Genomic DNA, 16,113 nt, shown 5'->3' with positions numbered 1-16,113 from the left:
AACAGATAATGTCCAGTTCCTTGTTCATGTTGGTTCATCGTAATTGACACTTTAATGAGTTTATTTCCACATATATTATCATCACCAACTGCCATCGACCGTTCCTCCGTAAGAGACAGAATTGATAGATTGTCCCTATTCCACTCCTCCTCACGGGAATGATGCTAAAGTATATTCTACTGCAACAAACACGTGGTTCCTTTGTGCATTATCACAAACAGGCACGAAGCAAAGAGTAAAACCGGACAACGGAAACTTATCCAACTGTTCAATTTATGGTATGAAGGTTAGGCAAGGAATAGAACCAACCGAAGAAACACACCAACCCCCATTACGATCAATAATTCAATCAGGTACACCGACGTTTCTTTACCCGTGTTTCTAGACGCGGGCCTGTTGCATTGTAGCGTAAACGGAAGGTAAGGTAATAACGGTCAGTCAACTACGACTACGGTTGAAGAATGAAATCACCACCGAAAAAACGAGTACCCATCCATTCGTATCCGTAACTAGGATGTGGAGTGGCGAGCCACCGCCCGGCAAAAAAGCCAGCACTTTGCGCATGAATGCACCCGGCAACCTTAGGAACCCTTTACAACGACCAACCTGCTGGACAATTGGGGGTAGGAAATTCAGGGGTGAAGAAGAAAGTCTTCGCGAGTATGAATCTGTGATAGGTGATGGTGAACTCCCCGGTAACAAGGGACAAAAGAAGCAAGAGAGAGAGCACGAGAAAGAAATGCATACCAGACAAAGAGGGTGAAGACTCGTCCATGGTTTGCCACATGCGCTTCTTCAATGCACATGCAAACGTTTCCTCTGTAGGGCGCCCACTTGGCCTCATGCCTTGGTGGACAAGATTCCCAAAAATGCATCGTGTGGTCGGCGGCTCACGACGAATACGTGTGGTATATTCCTACGTTTGATTTTATTCTACGTCAACTCAAGCAGCATTAGATGACTCAACGCTGACTTCTTGTCTGTTCTAACCACAGAAGGCAGTTGGTATATCTTCAAGAGGCATTAAAGCTAAAATATAATGCCTCATTACGGTCGTAGGAATTGGACTTGACTCCAACGAAAAGAGATGCACCAACTTCCAAACACTCCCACACGACATTCTTCTGACTTTTCTGAACTGTTGTTCAGCTTAAAATTTTGAGAACTGTCCTTTGAGCATTTTCATAAGATCTCAACCAAGCAGAGTGCAATAGCGGGTGCATTGAACCGGGCAATTTAAAACATGTGCGTACATGCTGCGACGGCCAAACTGCACAGCTATCGAACGTCAAGAGATGCAGAATCAAAACATTGTGGAACATACGCAAAAAAAAACCTCTTCCATCTCCAGAGTAAAGTCGGCTCTGTGGAGTTGGAGCAGGGAAGAAAAATAATACACACACAAAGTCTCGCTATGGTAGTAACAGCGAAGTAGGCATAAGTTAGGGCCGATTGCATTTTACTCCCACCACCTCCACCCGTCGTGCCCAACGACCCCCTTGATAATGCCCTAAATTATTTCTCCCTCATCAAAAATCTCGTATTTGGTACCATCACGGTTAGCCGGTTTAGCCGCACCGTTGACCGTTTTTGGAAAACGAAACACATTAAGCATCGAAGAACAAGGAAAGGCAAACACAAGTTGATGCTGTATATCTCCGCTCTCTCTCTCTCTTTCTCATTCTCTTCCTCTCTGTCTCTCGTGAGCTTCTTTTTCATACATTGAATTAGCTGAAACTTCCAATTTACACTCGACGACCCAATCCCCCATGGTCGCCATGTTTGTTCAGCTTCCGAAAGTCGAACGTTACCATCAAGGCTGGAGGATTGCATGCACACACACAGGGCAAACTCACGCACACCAGTAAAATGTAGACGCACACCCCGCATACAAACTCGCGCCGCAGACTGTGTCGGAGCGGTGTTACACTGTAGCACAGGGTGTATCGCTGCTGGAGAAAAAAAGCAAGGCACAGCAAGCGGCACCCATATGTGTCCGATGGTGTGCTTGTGGTGGTACCGTCTGTCAACCGCTATGTATTCGACGGTTCGGCACGCGTCGCATACCATTTGCAGTTGTGCTTCCGTGCAGTGTGGTTCGTAGTGAACAAAGTGATACAATACCCGTGCTTCAAGTGTACATCACCCACCCGATATCCGGCAATTCAACTTTCAACTAGTTCTCTCAACAAAGCAAGGTGAATCTTCGCACCAACTTACCAAATTTAATTTACCTTACCTTACCTACGGTAAGACGTGTTTTCGTTTCTTAAATGTGAAATTACCGTATAAAAGCTAACTCTTTTGTGGTTGAAGGGTGGTGTGGTGAACGATAGTTCATTGAGAACAGCAGATTATTTGGCATTTTTTACAGTTCCCAATGTTCGAAATATCGGCTTTTTAATTCTTCTTTCTTTCCGTGCTACAAATTCGCATTAAGCCCCTCAGAGGTGTAAGGTATGATTTCCTAGAAAGTTATCAGCAATTTTTGCCGTTTCATTCCACAACTCGCAGTGTCTAAATTAGGTTAAGTTTCGTTAGAAATTTGGAGAGTTGAGTATAAGTTCTTTCCCGTTTCATATACGGCTTGGAGCTAACGAACGAGAGTTTCTCTAGCGCTATAACAAAGTAGCAACAGTAATATTTTGCGGACATTACCCTTTTTTGTCTCTACCTTCACACCAGAGATTCTTCAGGACGCCATCTTTATTGACGATTTCGAATCCCGTGTGTTATTTCACTTTTATGATACAGCTCTTTTTTGCACATTTTATATCAAGAAAGGTTAATTTTTCGCCCCACAGAAAGAGTAGTAACTCCTTGGTACTTGTACCTCTGCTGGCATTATTTTTCCGGTAGCAAACCGTTTGCTTCTTCTTCTCACAGTCACACACTCTTGTAGCCGGCTTTTTCGCTAAACTGTTTCCGTTGTTATGCGCACAAGCGTGCGCTCCTTTCGCTGTGTGCGTGTATTGCAATGGGTGCCGGAAAGAAAAGGTAGAAGAATTTGCGCACACACCGTTAGTCTCAGAATGATTTCACTTGTATTCATCTGCCGTCGATTTATTACTCATCGATTGTTGGGCATTGGAAAGAGAGAAAAATAGAAAGAGCACAACGAACAAAGTGTGTGTCTTAATGTCATTATGCGTTTAGCGTAGGTTTTCGCCATAAAATTGTGTGCGCACAGATGCGCGAAAGAGAAAGCAATGCAATAATAGGATAAGAATAAGAATACGGTTGCACACATGTGGCGAAACATGTGTGCGTGTTGCAGGACAACCGTCTTTTAGCCATAAAGAAACTTTTTTTTTGCGCAAAATATTCCTTTCGTTGTTATTCCTTTGTCTCTCCTATGCCGGTTAAAACTTTGCATGTGTTTGTGAGGATGCATTTACAACATGACTCATACTGCTTCTAAAGCAGAAAGAGAGAGCTAAGGTTGACACAAAGCAGGATGAGTCACTTTTAAGACTAGGAATTTAAAAAAGGTGCAGTATATAAACAGAACTATCTTTAATTGATAATATTAGGCACGTTTGTTGATTCGTTTACATTCTTCATTATTTAGCGAGAAAAGTTAGAGCTTATTTGAGGTGTGACCCGGTATCAACTTTCCCTTTTTTTTGTAATGCTACTCGTCACTTGGAGAATGGAACGATCGAAATGTCTGTTGTATTGAAACCATTTATGTGTTAAATATGTGTTAAATATGTTGCTTATTAATGGAATAATAAGTTCCCTTGCCAATTTTGAGTGAGTACATGAGGATATTCGTGAACATTCTTCAATTTCTTCTTACTGCAATTGCTCAACTAGTAATAGTCATTGGACACTTGCAATATTTTAAGTATAAAATTTCTAAATGGAACATGTTTTCCCGGACGACGGAAACAGTAATAGGGGGAGAGCCAAACCGGCTTCACACCCGCTTTTGGGCGTGGTGGGTAAGGTTATGATGAGTCAACGTATTCATTACGCCCAAGGCAAACAAAAAAAACCCACCCCATACGTCTGTATCGGTTTCGGGTTTTGCTAACGATTAATTTGGTTATTGTATTCGGGTGTGTGTAAACTCTTCCTGCTCTCTCCCCATTTCGCTCAACCCTTTGTCACAATCGGCATTTTTCAAACTTTCAACTTCGATGCGTGTGTGTGGTGTGGAGCAAATCGTGACCCAATCTAAGGGCGTTTCCTTCACGCGATGTGTACGCGCGTAAAAAAAGGGTTAAAGTGACGATACCGAACAATAACAACAGCAACAACAAAACAGTAAACAAACCCTTTTGGCACACCACATATATACGCCGTTGTCAGGCGACATTCCGCAGTGGGACACACTGTTTTGCCTTTATCTACCGGTTTGCCGGACGTAGCAACATATGTATGTTGCATCGATATTTGTTTATTTTCCACTGTTCTCTCCTGCATTACACATCTCTCTTTCTCCGGATGTGAACACTTCAAAGATTGGGTATTGTACGATGACGAAGCTGAGAAGAAATCAAAGGGCTATGGGGTGCATTACTCATAAAACACCGGAAAATGTAAACTTTTTTGTGGTGAAATGAAACTTTTTCCGGTTTGCAACATTACAACAGGGCAACATTTCAACTGGGGTGCGTTTCTCTCTTGCGCTAGGTGAGGGTTTTCATAGCGCATTGAAGTTTTTAGTTTTTTCCATACCCTGTACAACGCATTTGGTGTGTACTGCTAGCAATTTGGGAAATATCATTCTTACCACCATTACACTGAATGACAGCATTTGTTGCCATGAATTAAATTGAAATTAGGTTTGAATGTTTTTTTTTTATAAAAAAAAATTAGAGGGGAGGTATGTCCAATCTTTAAAAAAAATACTTTTAAAATTTGGTTCAATTCTAAAACCAGATTAAAAATAGATTTTATTTTGCTAAGCGTCGCTTGGACTACATTTTTTGCTATCTATCAAATGGGGTTTAGTGCGCATTATAAATTGATGCCTTTTTCTGTACATGAAATCGAACACAACGGAAGTGTGTCACAAACGCTTTTAGAGATAAGCTCTAAAAGCAACAAAAGACCGCACACAAAATGCGAAATGCATTTGCAGTGGCTTTGTTTCCCTTTTTTTGTGTATTATTTCTTATCACCCGAACCCCGATATGTCTGGTGCAGTCATTCGAGAAGCATAAAAAAAACACATTCATTATTAAAAGCAATTGAAGAAAAAGACAGAAACACTTTCGGCACACGTCACGCAGCGATAAGGTTTAATTACTGTTCGTCGTTTTGGAAACGGATCGAAATGACATTAGCGAACCGATTCAATGTGCAATTAATTAAATACAAAAAAAACAATGATTTTTTTAAATATTCCATAAAATATACTACATTACCATCGAAAAAAATTGGAAAACGAAATTCTGCGGCGCATGTGTGCATTCGCCTTTCTTTTCTGTTTGCTTATTGCAAGTAGTCTTACACTCCTGAAATGCAACACACTCTCTGGTAATAGTGTATTAAACAAAACTGAAATAAACCAAAGAGAAAGAAGCATTCTTCGCCAACCGAAACCATCTGGCGTTTAATACAACGTCGATTGTATGTGGTGTGCCGGTTTGCATCGTTGACGTTAACGTTTGAATTTTACGACTGTTCATGAATTTTAACACAAAACTTGGAAGGAATGGGTTCTGAAATTGGAACGGCATCGAAGTGAAACGGCTTGGAAACACTCGCTCATCCTTGTGCTGTGCGGAAGGTGTAAGGGATGTGTGTGGAATTGCCTCTTCTTGGTATGCTTTCCACCGTTCTGGATATATTTTCTCTTCTATTTCCACTCTATTTTCATTGCGTTTGCCTCCGCGGAGGGAAAATCTGATTGAAAACCTCCAAATTACATACTAGATTTCTTCGTTTTTTTCGTTCATCTTCAAAAGAAGAATACAGCAAAGGTACAGAATCCATTGACCTCCTTGGAGTTCTATCTTCTTTTTTTTATTACTATTCGTTGTTGCTATGTTGAGCAATGAAAAGTCGAAGTTTAATTCGTTTTCAATGCAATTTAAGATCTATATATCCACCAGGGGGAACTTTGTGGTGCATTTTCGGCCAAAGAAAGTTCCAAGAAGACTGATATAGAATTCAATTGGAGAGTTACTCCGGGCAGCATGTTTGCGTGGATACAATAAAATAATTAAAAGTTGTATTATTAATGAGATAACACGATACACTCTTGCAATGGCAATAAGAAATACGGTACCACCACACCTGCGTGCGGAATTACATTTGCAGTACATCTGCTAGTAGCAACAAGTGGCGTAGAATATTCATTGGACACATTCCTCCTATGGGGGGTTTTTAAGTGCTTCAAGGAAAAATTGAACTAAACCACCCTGGTATAATGTATGATCGATTCTTCTCTATCTCGTACACTGGTCTGGTAACGCTCATGTTCAACGAGGCTCAAAATGAGCTTCAAATTTGGCGATGGTAGAATTGTGCATCAAAGAAGATTAACTCACCAGTTGCTGTAAGAAAAAAGAGGCGCGAACGATTGGACCAACGATTCGATCGCAATCAATCGGAAAGAAGGAATATCATGAAGAGGAACGAACGAAATAGACAAATTTCAAGTTTCTGCAATGTGCTCTACCCGTTTGCGAATGTCTATCTTTAAAAAAAAGGTCACTGCTTCGCCTCCTGGTACAGCCAGCCACCCTCAACGCCGTTTTCATGCCATGCCTAGCGTGGAGCCGCCAAACATTAACGCTCTGCTCCATGGATTATAAAGTAGCGTTAACCAGCAAACCCCCCGCCCAACTACGGCTCATCTTCCACAACACACCACCCAAAAATCCCTGAAGATGGTTTTTGGTACCGAACTACGGCGGCCGCCCCCCTTGCAAGAAAGAAATGCAGAAAACGATGTGAAACGTATAGCGATGGAAGAGGCGCAAAGCATGATTAAGCGGCTTTTTCTACCGTGCGAAGGAACCCCCGGTCGCTTGTACAGCATAAGTAAGCGTGCGCGCGCTCCTCAGATACACTCTTCTGCTTCGATCGGGCTTGAAGTCAAGCTTCAATTCAGCTCTATCTCTCTGCCCCCCGATTCCCGCCCACAATGCTTCCATTCGGCTGTTCCGGTTCGATTCCGCTGATGGCATGGCAAGACAGTGTGCCGACAGGGAAGAAACAGGAAGAACAGGGCACGGGAAGCAGACACACTCACGCGTACAGGGGGTGTGGAATCTTGCACACGTATTTGCTGAATTATTATTCGGACCAAGAGTTGCTGGCTGGTCGCGCGCGTACGGAGTGAGCCCGTTTCAGACCAGAAAGTGTAGAAGCAATAGCGAAGGATGTGTGTATGTTTGCGTGAACGTGTGCCGTCTTCATGCACAGGGGGTTTGGGACCCAAAGAAGCTCAAGGATGGGAATGATGGACTGCGGAGGTTCATCAGAAATTCTTGTTGTTTGTTAGTGTTGTTACTATTTCTGCTGCTTTACACATCCCGTCTCTCTATTAAGCTTCTTTTTCGTACTTTTAGATGGATGAAGAAGTTGTGTTCGGTTGCTCATCTCATCGACCATAAACATGAAGCACGTAAGCATTGGGAGGAATTGGCCTGACAGGTGAATTGCTGGCTTATGCGCAACCTCAGCCAAATCGAATGGAAGTCAAATTATGAGTAAAAGAAAAACTCGCTCATTCCAACGCAACCGTACACACCTTCGCTGCAATCCAAGCTGTTTGGAATGCTGTATGTGTTGGGTAGGCGCAATTTGTACCACGGACCCCTCCGACAATCGAATTCTGAGTGAGGAGTGCTGTTTTGCAAATTGTGTTTTAACTTACCGCCTAGACATCTTGATATGAATCCGTAGATAAATCTTAACGCGAATTGGAGGTTTTTTTTTCTTGCGCATGAGGATCTGCTGGGATTTTTTGAAGGCTCTTGCTGTTGTTGCTGAAGATGATATCTTATGGTCTGTCTAAGCTACCAAAGGCTCTTGTTTATACGCGGGTATAGAGTTGTATATTTTTTAGATTTGTCTACCTTGTTGATTAGGTTGAAGTTAGACTAGGTTTATTTCTCAAGTGTTGTATTGCTTCCCACTGCAAAAAAAAATACGATGAATGTAAAACTCAGTGATCTCAAGAAACTTTCAAGGCGAGTCCATGATTTGGTCAGGCAAATATTGTTAAATATTTATCAGGGGTGTAGATCACATCAGTGCCGCTGAGCACTTATGTCGGGTGTACATTAACAACTTGCAGAAACAACGGCTGGATCACTCCCTATGCGATCTACAACGAGACTAGCCAGCCCAAGTACTGCTGCTTTTAGTACCCGTCGTCGATACGCAGGCTCGTTGTGCTAATTCTCCAAGTATGGTAAACGGGCTCACCAAATAGCATCTCCTCCATTTAAAATCTTATCCTCGAATCCTGTGTAGGAAAGGTGCAGCAGCAGAGCGGGTGCGACACTCCATCCGTTGGTTTGCCAATTCATTTTAAAATGTCGCAAAACGGCACAACATGTCTGTGTTTTAAAGTCCGCATAACCTCTAAAGAGGATGGTCAGATAAAATGGAGTGAGGGGGCGCGCACGACAGACGACAGGAGAAAGATGGCGTCAAAAAGAAAGACATGGAGACCATGTGTGCGTATGGATGGCCGCGCGTGTGTGTGAAGACTATATACGAAAACAACCACCCGTCGGCAGATGACCATATAAGGAATAAATCAAAGGAAACGGGGTGGCCACAATACCCAACCGCCACGGCGACAGACTCTGCTACCCATTACACTACGGCCTGACCGAGTTTCTATCTCTCTGTCCCGCTATTACTCTGTCCCTCTCTCACTCACACTCATCAGAGTCTTCAGCCCCGGTTCCCCATCAACCCTCCCTCATTCGTATCGCCAGTCCTTTTTAGTAACCGTTGTCCGAGATACCGCTTTTGGGTTTGACGGTGTACGAATGCAGCCGTAATATATAGTAATCGTCGCCGTAACCGATTGCCATATTTGTGCGCATCAGGTTCAGCGAGCGAGAGTCGGTGACGCCTGTCTGTTTCTGCCCCGACCATTCGTTCGTTCTCTTGAGCTCTGCTCACTACAATTTGCCTTTTTATCGATCTTGGAACGCTTTCGTTTGGATTATTCCATTTTTTAAGGGTTGTCTCGAAGGGTGATTTTGCTTAAAGGCGCGCGACTGCTCTCGGGTAGTGTGTTTCTCATTGGTCGTGTACAACAGACGACACGATGATGAAGTGTAGACCTTGACCAACATCCTAAACGTGGCCGGAAAGGAAAAGGGGACTGGGGGACGGTGGTGTAGGCAAGAGCGTGAGATCTTACTGGAGGTGAACTGATGTCGAACCTGCCGTCTGTGCATCGATGTTTCTATTTTAAATACTTCGCAGCGGGGTTAAACTGTGGAAAAACGGTTGGATAACATTCACACGTTTTGTTGATGATAATAACTCTGCATGAATAGGTCTTCTTTTGGAGATAGACGAGGACGATGCTTATGGATTTCATCGTTTAACTCAGAAGATTGATTAGAAAAGGTTGGCGTGAAGAAATCTCTCGAGCCACAGTGTCCTTAATGATGTCAATGTCGAATGATGATGGTTCGTTAAAGCAGTATGTTTTTATTATATGTTTACCACGTAGCCGGATAGTCAGTCCTTGCTACGAGGGTTTGTTCCGGATGGGATCCGAATTATCAACCATATGTTGGCTGCGGAGAGCACAAATTTCTCAACACATTTCCTCCTTATCTTTTGCCTTATCCCAGACATGCTGGGTTGGACAGAAATGAAATACGTTCATAGCAATCGACTATTTTACCATCTAATGTAACCTTATTTCATATTAATGTTTTATTTTATTTATTTATTTTTATTTTTCCAGAGACCAGCAAAGAGCTGCCCGCGATATTACCAAGCAGGGACGTGATTTGATTTGTTCACCACACTTTTCGACAGCTAATAAACGTATACAGAGAAAAATGGAAGCTACCGGCCAGGATAACTCTGCCACGACCTACCCACGCGTTAAGCCCGACTTCAAGTCGGAGCTGGAGTCGTTCCGCACGGAGACGCTGTCCAAGGCGGACACGCAGGAGAAGAACTGTCTGCCGACCGCCGCCGACGTACAAAGCGAGAAGGCGCAGCGTAGCGTGATCGAGGGCATTGAGGGATTCGATGCCTCCCGTCTGAAGCACGCCGAAACCAAGGAAAAGAACCCGCTGCCGGATGCGGAAGGTAGGTTTCAATGGAGGGGAAGGGGAAGGGGGAAAAAAGAAGAAACAAAATTACTTATTTGTTTTACTGTACTTTAGCTGCACGCAACTTTAAGCAAAGCCCCGTTGATTTTGTTTTATTGGTAGTCATTTTAGTGGAATTGAAGAATTTTTTTAAAACCAAAACTATTGACAAAATATCTGTTTGCGTCGCTTGCGGCGTAATTAAATTTTGCACTTGTGCAAACACAATACTAGCATAGAGCTGGAACTCGCCCACGCCAGGTTGTGTGTCATCCTATGAGTTCCCGACTGCAGCTGCTTCTGTTGTGTGCGGTTTTAGCGAATCAATCAAGCGCGTGTACACGCGACATGATATGTATCGGCACGATAGTTCTGCGGTAGGTGTGTGTACACTCCATCAACATCTCCCTTATCCTCTTTACTTTACCGCCTGTACCGCGTAGGTCGGGCACCGTCCGGTGCATAAACGCAAGCAATAATGGGCAAAGCTTGATGCTTCTGTGGCAGCAGTGATGCTTGATCGAGATGGAACAAAAACGTTATTTACTCATCGGTACATCCGTTGCTATCGCCTCTATGCCGGGTTTGATTGTGTATCGAGGTGGTGGGTTATTTCTATTTTGCGCATACCTCACGTTCCATGATACATCAGTGAGGAATTTCTTCATGCCTGCACTATTTTCTTGTATTTGTCTTGCTCTGTCGTTAAACATGCAGTGCACATGTTCTTTGTTACAGTCTATCGCTTCGTTTATCTGCCCGTTGCACGTTTACAAACAGTTTTGTGCTCTTTGTGGTGTGCCTTGTTTACCTTGGTGAATCTTTTATGAATTTTTCGCTTGCCTGGATGCATCTAGGCAATTCAATGTCTCATATGTCTGTTTGCTGTTTGAGGAGTTTATGAATCTTTTTTATAACTAAGACAGATTTAATAAGAACCAGTTTTGAAACATTTTTACTGTTGTAGTAAATAAACTAACATTTAGCAATATTTGTTTAGCTTCTTAAACAGAAAAAAAGAACAATTAATCAATCTTTAAATACAATTATTTTAAAATTAATTCAAATGTGTACGTGTGATGTCAATAATGTGATGTTAATGTCTATTAATATTGCAGCTATCCAGGCCGAGAAGGGCGTCCAGCGGTTCATCGAAGGTATCGAGCAGTTCGATACTTCGCGCCTGAAGCATGCGGAGACGCTGGAGAAAAATCCGCTGCCAACGCGTGAAACCATCGAGGAGGAGAAGCGCGCCTAAGCAGCATTATGGGCAGCGCCCAACATCAGTAGTCGTGCTCCATGTCCCGGGGTGAAATGGATAACGGCGGTGCATAAAAAAAGCGGCAGACGTACGAAGGGGCTGCAACATGACGGAGGATTTATCAGTAGTAGTGGTAGTAGTACACGGGGGATAACAGCAGTAAAACATACCGGATGGAGGCGATCAAGGCGAAACAGATGTGAAGTTAACAATATCAACAGAAGAACCCGCCACCCGAACACTACCGGCCCCCAAAACGGCATGTTACAAGATCTCACAAGCTTCATTTTGCGGATGTGTATAGGGTGGACTTGATGCTTCCGCGTCTTTCAGCCTGTGAATATATTAATGCTGCCCCCGGTTGGTGTAACAGTGCCCGCCGTTAACATTCTTCACCATCATTCTTACCTTTTCAATGGCTGCGCTCTCTCAATTATACATAAATATTCTGCTTATCACATTGAGCTATCCTACACCGGAAACTGCTCAACAACCGTCAACAATTTTTAGAGCCAAATCAACAGAAAGGAGATGATATGATTGAATCCTAATTCAGGGAGATCTTCATCCGGAAAGATCTGAAAACTGAAACGTTCAATGTATGCAAAAACGATCGAAAACTGTACGTGACAGAGCATTACATGAAACATATTTCGCTCACCTAATTACCTCGAATCGCATCTTAATAGGGACAGCATTTACCAATACCTATAACATACGAGTACCAATAATTTGCATTCATTCGGGAAAATAGCTTCTGTAGAGCGATTTAGTTACTATTTTACAAGAAAACAAGAACGTAACAATAGGAATTCAAAAAGACTTGAAAACATCAAACACCAAATGGGAGATGAAAAAAGGAACTCTCCTCCTGCAATATAAAAGAAGCGAATATTTTAACAACACGAAGAAAAAACAAAACATTGAAGGGAGAATGAGCTGACATATAAATTTTCATTATTTAGTTTTTCCCAAACACATCAATCCATGTATCAATATATTATGTTTCGGTAGGGATGATAGGAGCACGACTATTACTTATAGAAATAATAATAATTATTTAAAAACTCGAAATCAAACGAAAAAGTTGTGTTTGGTGTAATCTAAAAACAAAATTTAAAAAAAAACCATAAAGTGAAGAATCAAGAGGGGAGAACTATTGAAAAGGTGTCTCTAGATTTGGTAGAGACGCTTTTAAACCAAGCAAATCCTCACGCATTTTTATATACATGAAAAAGACTGTGTTGCTGCGTTGTCGGGGACAAAAAAAAAGAAACAAAACGAATAACGAAAGGGGATGGAAAAACAATGCACGCGACTATTTAAATTGCGTCCTCAGTGTATTAAAGAGTCGTGCGTGTATTTTGTCAAATTAATGCTATTAATTAGTATTTTCTACTGCAGCGAAAACGAAAGGATTCCTTTAGAAACATCAATGTCGATAGCTGAGAAGAAGCTGGGGTGATAAAAAAAAACAGTGGGACTGTTTCTTCCTATGCCTAGCACAGAAAAAAGCATACAAAGAATGCGAATATGGGAGATATATTGATACTAATGTGCTGAAACGAATTTCATAACTACACAAACTCACACACGCATCTGTAGATGAAACCAAAATATCGTAAATAGTGTGCGAGAAGCGAAGAAAAATCAGCTTAATGTTTATTATAGCACTACCATAAAGACGACTCTTAAAAACTCGTACGAATGTACGGCTTGCCATAGGCAATCTGATATCAGGACCCTGCTGCCTACTTGTGGAAAGCTCTCAGCTTCATTTAATAACGAAAAGAAGAAAAAACGAACACACACACATTAAATGGATGTGAAAAACACATAATTCAGGCTGGTTTATTAACGTGAAGGTAACATCTTTAGACATTCTACGTGGCGCTGCCACTCGGATAGCAGAAGGTGGCGACATTATACACTCGATACCCGCCGCCATCGAATCGATTCTATAGAACGAAAAATAAAAGAAAAGAACGATGATTCGATTTAAAAAGATCCAATGCGATACAAGAATATGTTTTCATTAAGACAAACTCTCTCCAAAGGAAGAAGAAAAAAAAAGCAGGAACCTATAACATGATTTGATGGTAGTCGAAATGGAAAGGAAATTTTACAGGAAACAATTAACAACGAGATATAGATAGAAGAGCATAGTGCCGAAACGCATAGAGATCGTAGAATGCTGCCAAAAAAAAACCTCTATAGAGCAGCAAGCAAAAGAGCGAGAGCATGTTGCGAGTTTTGCTACGTTTTTGGCCCCCAAGATGGCCAACAAGAAAGGAAAATGTGAGCATTTTAAGGGGGGGAAAGATATGTGTGACAGTAGAGGGACAAAAATTCAAGAGCTGTGACGTGTATGAAGAGTGACTATTTGTTTTTGTTTGGTTTGTTTCAAAAAGCAACTAATCTCAATAGGAGGGCCCACACAACACGATAGGAGAAACACACACATGCTACCATCAGAGCTGCACCCCGCACGTTCGCGATCGAAATAGTGTGTATTTCTGGGGATGTTATGATTTCCTTTTCTCTGTATCTATTTGTTCTTTTTTGGTGTGCACATTTTCCACACAATCAATCTTGTTTTGTTAGTTCATGTTACCCCCTACCAGTGGGGGTGTGTTTCTGTATGGATCGAAGACTACATTTCGCGAATGTAGTTTGCATTTATTTCGCATCCTTTTCTCGAAGCAAAACTCACTCTCTAAAACGTTGTGGTACATCAACCTCCGGGAAACGTGCGCCACAGCTCTGTATGTTACCATTTTTTTTGTTTTAACTAACGGAAAGGAGAAACCCCTTTAAAGTGATAATGGCTGGTGCGGCAAAGCATATAGATAGTCTCGTGGGGGAGAGAAGACGCGCTTTGATACATGTATCGATGGGTTGGCAAGTCCCACACACTTTATATTATTTACATACGGTTTTTGGACAAATCAAAGCACGTACTGGTGGCACTCTGCTACAAACATTAGTGCGGAATGTTTTTCCTTGGTTTTTTTTTTGTCTCGTCCATACGCATCAAGAATCCCCGAAGTTGATGAAGCTATGCAATCGTTTTGTTTTCTTTTTTTTTTATTCATTAAGCTATCATTTCCTGCGTTTTTCTTCTCTCCCTCTCTCTAACATCGTAGATGTAGCCTCATATTCTTCATACCAAACCCTTGCACTACAGTATTTTTTTTTATTGCTTGAAGTTGCATTTTGTGAGGGTGCACACTTCTCTCTCGATAGTTACACCAATGTTGAAAGACAGGGGCCGAAGATTATGTGTGTGCGAGACTTCTCTTGCTGTTTCCGACATTTGGTACTATACGCGCGCCGGTGATATAAGCGAAATGCAGTATTTTTGTTTTGAAATAAATTTTCTACATCATCTTCGTAAACACTGTGTGGTTGTGTTGTCAGTAATATGTTAAGCAAAATGGTATTAAAAAACAGAAAATTAATTAAACGAGTAGAAAAAGTTGATGTGATCCGACGTATCTGCGTTGACACGTGATGAAGTTAATGTCCGTACTTTCTTCCAATTTTACTACGGCGTATTAGTTTTACAACATTTCGATTTCTTATACACCCCCCTTTCAGAGATGAGCATCGACTTTTGAAGTGCTTTATTTTCTGTTGTTGTATTTTCCAACACGATTTGCAATTAAAACATGTTTTGAGAAAGCGACACACACATCAGCTGTAGCACTGCTCGCGTTTTGTGCAGCACAGTACTGAGCGGGGTTAGGTTTTGGAAGATGTGGTTAAGAGTTCCTCGATTTTTTTAGTCCGTTAGCCTTTTTGCTGCTCCATCACTTCACTCGGGTACCCACAAAAAAGGGGGTAAACCATCACCTAACAATGTAGAAACGGTAGAGAGAAGTCTCTGGGGGAGTGTGGGTGTATCTGTATGTGTGGGTGCGTGTACGTCCTGATCGAACCAAGGAAAGCTCTGGATTTTATGTATCTTTATGAGGAAAATACCTACGAATGGGAAGGAACAATAATGAAAAGAAAACCAATCCTGGTCATGGCATCAAATGACGTGAATTTTACTGCTACTACTGCTAAACAACTATCACTACTACTTTACTAAAGAAATAAATATTCTATAAAATATACAAAAACATGAACAACAGAAAAAAAACGAACCTCATCTGCGCTGCCTTTTATTTATTTGCCTGAAGGAAATTTTATGGTTTTGAAGAAAACATCTGAAAATGGATGTCGTTCGGTTGTTTAAACTTATCGAATTTAATCGATACACATATTCCGATAGATTGTTTGGTTTCATCGCGATATTTATGTATCTGTTTCGTAGGTTTAATGGTCCGCTTCGATTTGCTCAACTTCCATCGGAATATTACCTGATGCTTCTCACGCTCTTAGTGTCCGGGAGAATGCGAGACTTGTGGTCAGTGACAAAAAACACAGAAAGAAAAAAAACAGACAGAGGGAAAAGGATTGCTCATTACACACCGCTAACGATTATTATTAACGGATTTGATATTAATAGATTGAGCAACACTCCCATTCCCGGTCACACAATGCCCGTTCCCGGTAGAGATCCAGTATGTAGCGGAGTGAGTA

At 41.8% G+C, this 16,113-nt stretch overlaps 1 protein-coding gene across 1 annotated transcript; it reads left to right on the top strand.

Annotated features, from left to right (window-relative positions):
* Positions 1-2,081: 2,081 nt before the first annotated feature.
* LOC128306338 (thymosin beta) lies at positions 2,082-13,754 on the top strand. Its single transcript, XM_053043805.1, has 3 exons — positions 2,082-2,198; positions 9,908-10,260; positions 11,381-13,754. The coding sequence occupies exons 2-3, from the start codon at positions 10,005-10,007 to the stop codon at positions 11,518-11,520; spliced, it is 396 nt and encodes a 131-aa protein (XP_052899765.1). The 5' UTR covers positions 2,082-2,198; positions 9,908-10,004; the 3' UTR covers positions 11,521-13,754.
* The last annotated feature ends 2,359 nt before the right edge of the window (positions 13,755-16,113 follow it).

This window comes from Anopheles moucheti, chromosome X (genome assembly GCF_943734755.1).
Source record: "Anopheles moucheti chromosome X, idAnoMoucSN_F20_07, whole genome shotgun sequence".
NCBI lineage: Eukaryota > Metazoa > Arthropoda > Insecta > Diptera > Culicidae > Anopheles > Anopheles moucheti.
This window is presented reverse-complemented; position numbering and strand designations above follow the sequence as displayed.